This window comes from Eucalyptus grandis, chromosome 9 (genome assembly GCF_016545825.1).
Source record: "Eucalyptus grandis isolate ANBG69807.140 chromosome 9, ASM1654582v1, whole genome shotgun sequence".
In the NCBI taxonomy this organism is placed as follows: Eukaryota; Viridiplantae; Streptophyta; class Magnoliopsida; order Myrtales; family Myrtaceae; genus Eucalyptus; species Eucalyptus grandis.
Genome location: NC_052620.1, coordinates 9,322,249 through 9,332,528, shown reverse-complemented (window position 1 = coordinate 9,332,528; position 10,280 = coordinate 9,322,249). Strand labels below are relative to the sequence as shown.

Genomic DNA, 10,280 nt, shown 5'->3' with positions numbered 1-10,280 from the left:
TGTCTCAAGAATAGAGTTCAGAAGTGGGAAAGTACACAGGTGCAATCGAAACTAGCAACCAGGAAACGAACTTTAATTTGTTTGGCACAGCAGAATTCAAGATCATGTATACTTTGCCTTCAACTCAAAAGAAATGAAGTCACAACACCCCCAGGGTATATCCCATGAAAAGAAACAGCAAGCAGCATTTCTCTCCAGTTTTGCATCACAACAGACTCTGAAAGTGAGAATGGAAGGTTTCTATTTCTTTAGTTTTGTTCCCCAGAAGCAAAACTCAAGATTGGTTGCTTCAGGTCATGAATCAGATCTCCTCGTTGTGAGCTGATCTCTGCATTCTGAGCTCTCGAAGCAGAGCGCCCAAGTCAGACCAGGAAGACCCACCTTCTTCCACAGCCCCTCTTGCCATCTCTGCAAGTGCTTTCGCCCTCCTTCTCATCTCCTCTGCTTCCTCACCCACCAGGACCCTCTTCACTGCCTCCTCCACTCTCTCGCTCTTCACGCTGTCGCCGAACAACCTCGCCCACTTTTTCACCCCGATGTCGAACCCGATCTTGAGCACTTGGGTCACAAACTTCTCGTTGTAGAATTGTTCTGCTGCGACCGGCCACGTCACCACTGGCACGCCAGCCGTGATCGCCTCCAAGGTCGAGTTCCAGCCACAGTGTGTCACGAACCCCCCAACTGCCTCATGATCGAGAATCAGCACCTGAGGAGCCCAGCCTCTGATGATGAGGCCCTTGTTTCGGATTCTCGGTTCGTACCCGTCAGGCAACCACTCTTCTTTGCCTTCTTCCACATTTGGGTCTTTCTTTACCACCCAGATGAATTGTTGCCCTGATGCTTCTAATCCGACTGCGATCTCGTGAAGCTGAGCAGCATTGAAATTCGCCATGCTACCGAAGCATATGTAGATCACTGAGTTGGTTTGCCTCGAGTCAAGCCACTGGAGGCACTCAAGTTGGTCAATGGATGCTTGCTTGCCCCTCTGTGCTTTGTCCTCAGTATCCTTATTGCACAGTGAGAACGGGCCGATTAACCAGGATCGTCTCCCTAGGAATGTCCTGTAATGGTCTGCGAAAGCCGGCTCAAGCTCATAGAAGCTGTTCATGACGACTCCGAAGCTCCTCTTCTCCGATTCCTTCACCTCGTCCATGAACTTGGTAAACTCTGTCTCTACCTTGACGAAGTCCTGCAACTGCATCCTGGACAGTGTTATTTCTCCTGGGAAGTTGGGGATGACAAAGGGCTCCGAATCGCTCGACACCTTCTTGTGAGGCTCATAGAGCCTTACACATTCTGTGCCCGCTACAGAGAAGGCACTTGTCCCGTGGAAAACGAGCCTAGGAATGCTGCACTTGGCCGCGACCTCGATTGTCCAAGGGAGGAACATGTCGGAGATTAAACAATCAGGGGCAAGTTTCTCTATCAGCAGCTCGAGCTGTTGGTCCAGCATCGTGATGGCTCTCATAAATTGCATGCGCATTTCCATCGAAGTGACCCTGTTCATATTGTCACGGTCTTCTGGCAAGCCGACCTCCTTTAGGGGCAATGTCACCGTGACGACATTGATGTCGAAGCCCAAATCCTTGAATTTCACGATGGATTTCATGAAAGTGGACTTGTCATAGGGGGTGGCAATGAGGGTGGACTTGCAGCCTCTCATGGCGAACAGTTTGGCCATGTCGATCATCGGGATCATGTGGCCTGGAGCCATGAAAGGGAAGAAGAAAAGGTGAAGCTGATGGCTTGCACTACTCATTTGGCTCTCAGGGGTATTACTGCTACATGAATGTATTCAAGGAGGTGTTTTGGTATATAAAGAAAAGGGTGATGCGAAAAGGTTAAGTTTGATTTCTTGTATGCTTTGAATGTCTTATAGAATTCGGGTTAATATGCCGTGCTCGCAAGAATTTTTGGATCGCAAGAGATTAAAAAAATGGGTCTAGATTTGATTTGATTATCCATGTAGAGAAGACTTTGAGGTGATACCTAGACTGAATCCAATCACGCCATCATATTCAAAACTGGGGCGAGTTATAGGTTAATCACTGAAAGAGTAAACGGTTTACCTGCCGCACCCTGCAATACTCCGAGAGATCCCTCAGTTCATGGACAACCATAAAAGCTAGAGATAGATGCGTGGTGCACGAGATGGCGCCCCCCTCAGAATTGACTAGGAACATTTAAAATCTTGAACTCTTTCTGGTGCAGAAGAGTCACTTTGGATAGTTAATCCATGGTCAATGAAGTTGAAGCATACCTAAGCCATTCTAGACTTAATAAATTTGTTTGTGCATAAATTTATTTGTGCTTTTACATGCATTCGCGCAGAGAGCCGAGAGTGATGACTTTTATGTCCCGAGTAGCATCGAATCCTTTATCGGGGAAGGCATCGCCTCACGCATCAAGGATGTTAGGCAATAATGCAGGAACTGGATGTACCGACCCGACCCCATCCTAAGGTCGCAGCGGTCGATAGTTATCATTGCGGCGCTCTAGGTATCTCGTTGACCCATTTTTTATTATTTTTTTATTTTTATATGCATATGCAGAAATGCATTTATAAAACACCCCAGACTAAACAACAACCGGAAGACGGGGATATACACATACAAACATACTACTTTATATGACATCATTAAAGTTTACAAGTCCTTTCTCTACAGCCCTTTTTTCTTTTTACATCATCCTCGTATATAGGCCAAAGGAATTCATATCTCTTCTAACATGACCACAGTGTAAGAGTTTTTCCTAATGTGGACTAAATTAATTGATATTGTAATTTACTGTTTTTACGGCTACCGTAAAACAGGGTTGGTCTAAGGTGAGATAGAAGGTTTCTTAATTAGTCTAATATGGGCTGGCTTTAGTGTGGGCCGAGTTGAGCCTGACCCGTAATGAGAGGGACCTGGCCGAAACTCTATAAATAGTCTTCAAGTCTCTCCTCTAACCCTAATTCTCACATGTATCCTCACCTAAGGGCGTTTACCTAACGCTGCACGTGAGGGCCGCCTCATTGAGCCGTGATACGGAAGGCAATAGAGGAGAAGGACTTGATGCGTGGATCCTCTTGATATATGTGGGTAATCCTTTTTCCTGCTTCCGCTTTATGTTCGATGGATCCCAAAACAGGTGCGTTAATCTTTCTACTCAATTACGTTCTTGTTCTAGTTATGGAGATCTTGGGATTGCGCAATTTGCGTCCAACATGTGGTATCAGAGCCTCCATAACCTTAGAATTTGAACGCAATTGAGTTTGCCCTAATTTGTACGAATTAGCCCTAATTAGTGCGGATCTTGCCATAATTTGCGATTTTCGAGACTTTTTGTTCAATAAAAATTAAATTAAATTATATATTCGGACTGGGCTCGACGAGACGAAGAAAACCATGGGCGACGCGTCGCCGGAGGAGGTTACACGCGCCCCCACGCGCGGCCACGCGCCTCGCACTAAGGCGGCGCGTGCGGGCGCGTGGAGGCTCCGTTCGGCGCGTGGCTGGCGGCTTTGGACTCATACGGTGATTTCCTATCTCGTGGTATATTTATTTTATATGTTTGATGATTTTATGGATGTGAAAATATATACGAAACCCTAAATACGTGTATTTTTGCGTATTTTTCTTATATTTTCTGTGATTTTGGAAATATAAGTGTTGGGTTATAGGTATATTATCACATAATCATTATAAAGGTGTGATTCATCAATAAAAATCAAACTTTATTGTGAACTGAAGCTGGCTTAATGAGATTCAATCATTATGAGATAATAATTGAATATATCTTGAGATAATGAGAAACAGTAAAAGTCATGAAATTTTTATTGCTTATGCATACTCTTTTACACGCTTGTAATCTTTGAATGATAGAAGTCTTAAGAACTCGTGACCAAATTGATTGTACTGATTAACATATCTGATGTATGTGGGTAATGCATGTCAATTAAATTACTGCATATTGTACATGAACTCATCTGGTCACTTGTTAATGTCTATCAAGTTGAATATTTTTATAGTAAAGGAGTATGACAATATTTACGCAGAGCAATAGTATCTACTGTTAAATTTTAGATATTTGGTTATCTAGTTTGACTCAATTAATAGGTCACTGGTTGATTACAATGATAATTTGTTGCTTAAAATTGGCTAATAAATCAGATGTTGGCCTTGGAGTCATGTTTTGCCATATGAAACTCATAAGCAATAGTGCTTATTGATTTGGTGTACCTTGTATTACTATTGATGTTAATTTGTGAGAGATATTTTAGATCAGCATTCTTTTTATGTTGTTATGGTAATATGTAATCAGGGTGCATAAGAGATGTTTTATTCTCTGTTATGAGAAGTTTCTTGTGTTCCTGTAATCAATGATCTCATTAGAATCTGTCAAAACAGGTTCGCTATATATATATATTTATATAAATATATATATGTATGATTAATTTTTATTAATGAATAAAGCAATGTAATTAGCATGATATGTGATTTTGGTGATATAATGCCCCTATCACTAAAGTTAAAATCACATGTATATGGTGTATGTGAGGAGTAAAGTTTATATCCCCGATATGAGAGAATTTCAATGATTCAATTGAGTAGTGACCGCCAAAGTGGCACGCTTGATTGGGTTTGAGAAATTTCGGTCTCGTATGATGATTGGGATGTCTCCTAATCTAATGCGTGGTCATACTCCCAAATGAGGTGATTGTGTATTGGTTCATGGAGGGATACATGATAGTGTGGTGGAGGAGTGATCGATCATAATAGTTCATATGCCCAAAGGTGATGAATTCACGAAGATTGGAATATATTCTCATAACCCTTATCATGTGGGAAGTGTACAACCGCATGTCATGTATTCTGCCCAAAGGTGATTATATGATTATGCATGTAACTCTCTGGATGTGTACTTGTATGTCATGTTAATTATATACATTGCTTGATTTTCAGTCATATTTTCTGTAATTAATAACTTCATTATTATTGAGGTTTTTACTGCTTCAAATTTTAAGTTATGGATATATGATTTGCTACTTGAGAAAAGAGCAATAGAATTTGTTTACTGTCCATGAGAACACTTGAAAAGAGGTTTGCTTGCGGATTGCATTGCTATAAGATGATGAAAGCTTTAGTTGCTTGAAATTATGTCTTGTCTGATATTGAAATTAGGACATATCTACAAAGATTGTGTTTAAGTCCTAATGACATATACATCTCGTATATGATTAAAATGTTGTTTCCGAAAGTTTTCTATTTAAGGAAAATGGCCATGATAAAGAATAAACTAGTTAAAAATTAGTTTTGAAGGATGTTAGGCTTAACAATGGCCGTGAGTATTTTGACAAGTATGACAATGCGAAATAGCTTAAAGGGTTATTTGTCAAATACTTGGTAGATTCTGGGGTGGTAATTTAATTACTATACCTGAAAATTCTGATAAAAAGATTTGGCCAAAAGGCATAAATACACCATAATGAACATGGTGATGAGTATGATCAGTAAGACCAATTTATCAGGTTTTATGTGGGCTGATATTATGAAAGCAACTTTTTCACATACAAAATGTGTCTCTTATCAAAGTTGTTTCATAAGCTTCTTTTGAGTTATACACTGGACATAGATTATTTGAATCATATTAAATTTAGAGGTGTTATGCAGAAGTGAGATTATCTAATCCAATATTAGAGGCGTTGGAATTTAGATTCACTCAGAATTATTTTGTTTCTTACCTAGATTGTTCAAAAGGATATTAATTTTAAGACCCTAAAGAAGATACAAGAATTATGGTATCACATACTGTAAAGTTTCTACAGTTTGACGAGGATAGCTGCTCTCAGACTATTAAGGATAAAAGTACGATGGAAAATCACCGTGTCTTTGTCTTTGCCTATATAAACAATTGTGGTATAGACAATCGTGAAATTTCCTGTACCATAGACTAAACTTGTTGAGGTTTAAGGCACTATTCTTGATATAGTTTATAATGAAATTTCTTAAACCTCTCAAGTGTAGAATGAAGTGGTTGCAGCTTTATTAAGGAGATTTGTTAAGGAAAGATGATCAGTTATATCATCAGACTATATAGTCTATTTGTAAGAGCATGATTACAATATCCACTATATGGTTGATGTAATGACATATTTATAAATGTCATTTCTTATTCTCAATCAAGTATGTGATTATATGCCATAAAATGCGATATACAATCTATGAAACATCATAGTGTTTGGAAACTTACTTGCCTAAAGATTACAAGTTCATTAGTTGCAAATTGGCATTCAAAATTAAAAGAATTTCAAAGAAAGATTGTGGAATTTAAAGCCAAATTGGTAACTAAAGTTTTCACTCTAAAAGATGGGTGGATAGTTTATAGTGAAGAAATAATTATTTCTTTAAATATTCTTTCAGAGTGAACGTGGCATTAATAACTCTTTTTTATTTGGAGTTACGTTAAACAGATTCAAAATCTATATAGTGCAACTGGATGATTTTGCAGCAGATTCAAGTAAATTTGTATGTAGACTGAAAAGTTCTAATTCATGGTCTTAAGCAAGTTTCAGACAATATTCTTAAAGTTTCATAGTGTTGTTATTTTGTTCAATTGGGAACAAAGTAATTCAATATACTTGTAAGGTCAGTGGGAGGAAATTTATTTTTCTCATACTTTATGTACATGATGTTTTGCTTACAAGTTGTGGCCTTGAGACATCTTATATCCTTTGTACTGAGGTCTGTAAGGATTGTTTTTGCCATATTATATTAGATTTTCTCGGAGGACATTTGTTGATTGTATATTGGAAATATTCAATATACATCATTGCAAGTTAGGAATTGCTCCTGTTGTTAAGGGCGATGAACTAAATCTATCACATTGTCCTTATTTAGATATTGAGAAAATCTAATTAAATGGTGTACCTTGTGTCAGTGCACTTAAAAGTATAATGTATACTCAACTTTGCACTAGACTAAATATCGTTTTTGTGACGGGACTTCTAGGAAGATATCAGTCAAATCCATGACGTGATCACTGGGTTGTTGCCAAGAAGATTTTAAAGGTACTTAAAGAAAACAAGAGATTATATGCTAATTTATAGACATGTTCAATTCTTGCAGTTAGTAGGGTATTTAGATGTAAACTTTTTTTTTTTTTTTTTTTTTTGGTAAAGGTAAAAGGTATTATAGCTTAGGACAAGAATACAGGACCGGCTCCAAAGCATACACTCTCAGGGTGTTACGCACAGAGAGTGTTAGGGAGCCGAAATAAAAAAGATTACAAAGAAGAAAAAGAGACAAGCACAAGCAAGAAGCAAAGACCAACAGGTCACAAGCGAGAAGAAAACGCTAAACAAAACCTCAGCCGCCTAAGGAGAAGGCCGAGGGCCAGACACCCAAGGAGGGAAGGAGAAAAGATCGCACAGCTTGGTCTTCATCCGGATCTACGCATTCTCCTCACGATCAACGAAGATGGAAGGGTCGAAGCCCCAGTTTCTCTCAAGCCTTCTATTTCTAGGGGTATTCGGGACATCAGAGAAGGTGAGAGCTTTGTCCTTGACCATCTTGATAATGTGATTTTTCATTGCAGCAAGAACCACCGCTTCGTCGCGAATATGATAGCATTCCTCTTCTTCCAAATTAAGTAGCACATGGCAGCAAAAGAGTAACGAGCTAAGTTGTGAAAGAAATCATTGCCCTTTAGGAAGGAGGTAGCCCATTGGAGATTCTCCTTCCACGGCCTTGGGCACCAAGGAAGGTTGCATCGAGAAGCCCAAAAATAAGCAATGGAAGCCGATATTTGGCAATAAAAAAACAAGTGATCTATAGAGTCAGGAACATCATTGCAGAAGGCACAGGTGGCATAATCAATTCCACCATAGGAAATGAGAAGTTCTGGGTAGGCAAACGATTTCTAGCAATCAACCGAGATTGAATTGGAACACGGGAGTGATGACGTTGTTCCAAATAAGCGAAGCCTGGGCACTATGCTTCTTTTGGTCCTGAAGTGGTTCCAGGCAGATCCTACCGAAAAAGATCCGGACGGATGCCAACGCCAAGAAAACCGGTCCGGAGCTTGGGAGAGCGTTGGGATAAAGAGACCCCAGCTCTCCATAATACTACGAAATGAAAGGCCCATAGGCGAAAGGAGATCAGCCACCACTGCATGCTTGGGTAGACCAGACCACTGAATAACAGGATCTGGCATAATAATATCAAGAAGGCCTTTTGGGTGCCAATGATCAAACCATAACGAAGTGGAGCGTCCATTTCCAATCTTCCAAAGGAAGGAAAGCCGAGAGTCACTTCTTAATTGCAAAATTTTCTTCCAAGCCCAAGAGCAAATTTTAGGAGATGAAGCTTTCAGAAGTTGTTCCTCTTTAAAAAGTTGGAATGAATCCAACGGCACCAAAGGGATTCTTTATTTGTGAACAGAATCCAAATGTGCTTCATCATGGACGCCTTGTTGCAATCTCTCAATTTTCGAATACCAAGTCCCCCTTCTTTTTTTGGTAGGCATATATCATCCCACGACACCTTCGACCCCCCCTTACCGAGGGCGGATCCTTTCCAAAGAAATTGCCTTAAAATCTTTTCAATGTTATTGAGAATCGAAACCGGCAATGTGAAAACACTTGACCAGAAGGTTTGGATGGAGTGCAAGATCGACTGATTAACCGCAACCTTCCAAAGAAAAGAGGAAACGATGAGCCCAAGATTGGGCTCTAGCTGTAATCCGATCAATAAGGGTGATGCGGTCGGCTTTCCCAAGCTCCGGAGGATATGATAGGCACTCCCAGATAGCGTCCTGGTAGTTTACCTTCTTGAAACCCAAAGGCTAAGGATATGTAGTTGCGAAGAGACGGAGAACCACCCGAGAGAAAAGTTTCGCTCTTGTTCTTGTTTGGAATCAAGCCACTCCATGAAGAGAACAAGTCCAAGCCTTTCTTCAGCAAGGTAATGGACGCTCAATCAGCCTGACTAAAAAGAAAGACATCATCGGCAAAGAAAAGGTGAGAAAGCTTGACCGCTTTGCACCGCCAAAAGTATTTGAATTTCTTGTGGGAGGTGCGAGCACTCAAAATTCCTGAGAATACCTCCATCACTAGGTTAAAAAGATAAGGGGACATCGGGTCGCCTTGTCGCAGCCCCGCCACCAGGAAAGAACCCATGAAGTTCTCCATTGATTGATAATGAGTATTTCGGCGTCCGAACGCATATCATGATCAACCGGATCAGGAAATAAGGAAAGTCAAAGGCTACTAGAGTTAGCTCAAGGAAATCCCAATCAACCGTGTCGTAGGCCTTTTGAAAATCAACTTTCACAGCACATTTAGGGAGGTACGGGTCAAGGTGAAATCCAGCAAAGACTTCCTGAGCTATCAATATATTATCCCTTATCCTCCTACCTTTAATAAAAGCATTTTGGGAAGGATCAACCACTTCGTTCAAGACAGTAGCAAGGTGATTAGCCAAGATCTTAGTAATGACTTTGTATATAGTATTACAACAAGCAATGGGTCTGAAGTCAGAGACCGCACAGGCATTAGGCACTTTAGGTATCAAGGCGAGGATAGTATTGTTTACCTCTCTTAAGAGACGACCCGAAGTGAAGAATTCCTGGACCGCCTCTATGATAGAAGGGCTAACAATTTCCCAATTATTCTTAAAGAATTCCGCCGTGAAGCCATCGGGGCTGGAGCTTTGCCTCTAGGGAGAGAGAAAACAAGATCCCGAATTTCCGAATCAAGAATCGGGCTAGAGAGGGAACTAACCTGGTTCGTAGATAAGGGTCTTCGAACGAACTCTTTAACCTCTTGTAACGAAGGCTTGATAGTGACGAATGAGGAGCAAGCAAGTCCTCAAAGTAAGAGACAAAGACCTACGGGACCGTATTCGTGTCCGTGATCAACTCGCCCAATATATTTTTAACCGAGAGGATTCTATTTCTGAGTTGCCTTTTTTTGACGGAAAGGTGAAAGAATTTGGTATTCTGATCACCTTCCTTAAGCCACCGAACTCTGGATTTTTGTCTGAAGAAAGATTCCTCATCTCGGCGCAAGTCCACAAAAATTCTACGGCTTGTCTTCTCAAGATCGGCCAACCCTGAGTTGTTTGGATCAAGTTGAAGGTCATTTTGCACGAGCCGAAGGGCTTCTCTAGCTTCCTCTGTCCTTGAAGAAATATTGGAAAAGGCTTCTCTATTTAGTTGCTTGGACTACCTTTCAGCACTTTCGGTTTGGAGACAAGCACACATGGAGAATCCAATAACCGGTGTCTCCCAAGCCTCGT

General features: G+C 40.5%; 1 protein-coding gene across 1 annotated transcript; it reads right to left on the bottom strand.

Annotated features, from left to right (window-relative positions):
* Positions 1–52: 52 nt before the first annotated feature.
* Positions 53–1,767, bottom strand: LOC104418249 (scopoletin glucosyltransferase). The gene has a single exon (XM_010029533.3). The coding sequence runs from the start codon at positions 1,757–1,759 to the stop codon at positions 302–304; it is 1,458 nt and encodes a 485-aa protein (XP_010027835.2). The 5' UTR covers positions 1,760–1,767; the 3' UTR covers positions 53–301.
* Positions 1,768–10,280: the final 8,513 nt, after the last annotated feature.

Coding starts and splice junctions, on each gene's coding strand:
- LOC104418249 (XM_010029533.3), bottom strand. CDS start 1,759: ATGAGTAGTGCAAGCCATCAGCTTCACCTTTTCTTCTTCCCTTTCATG.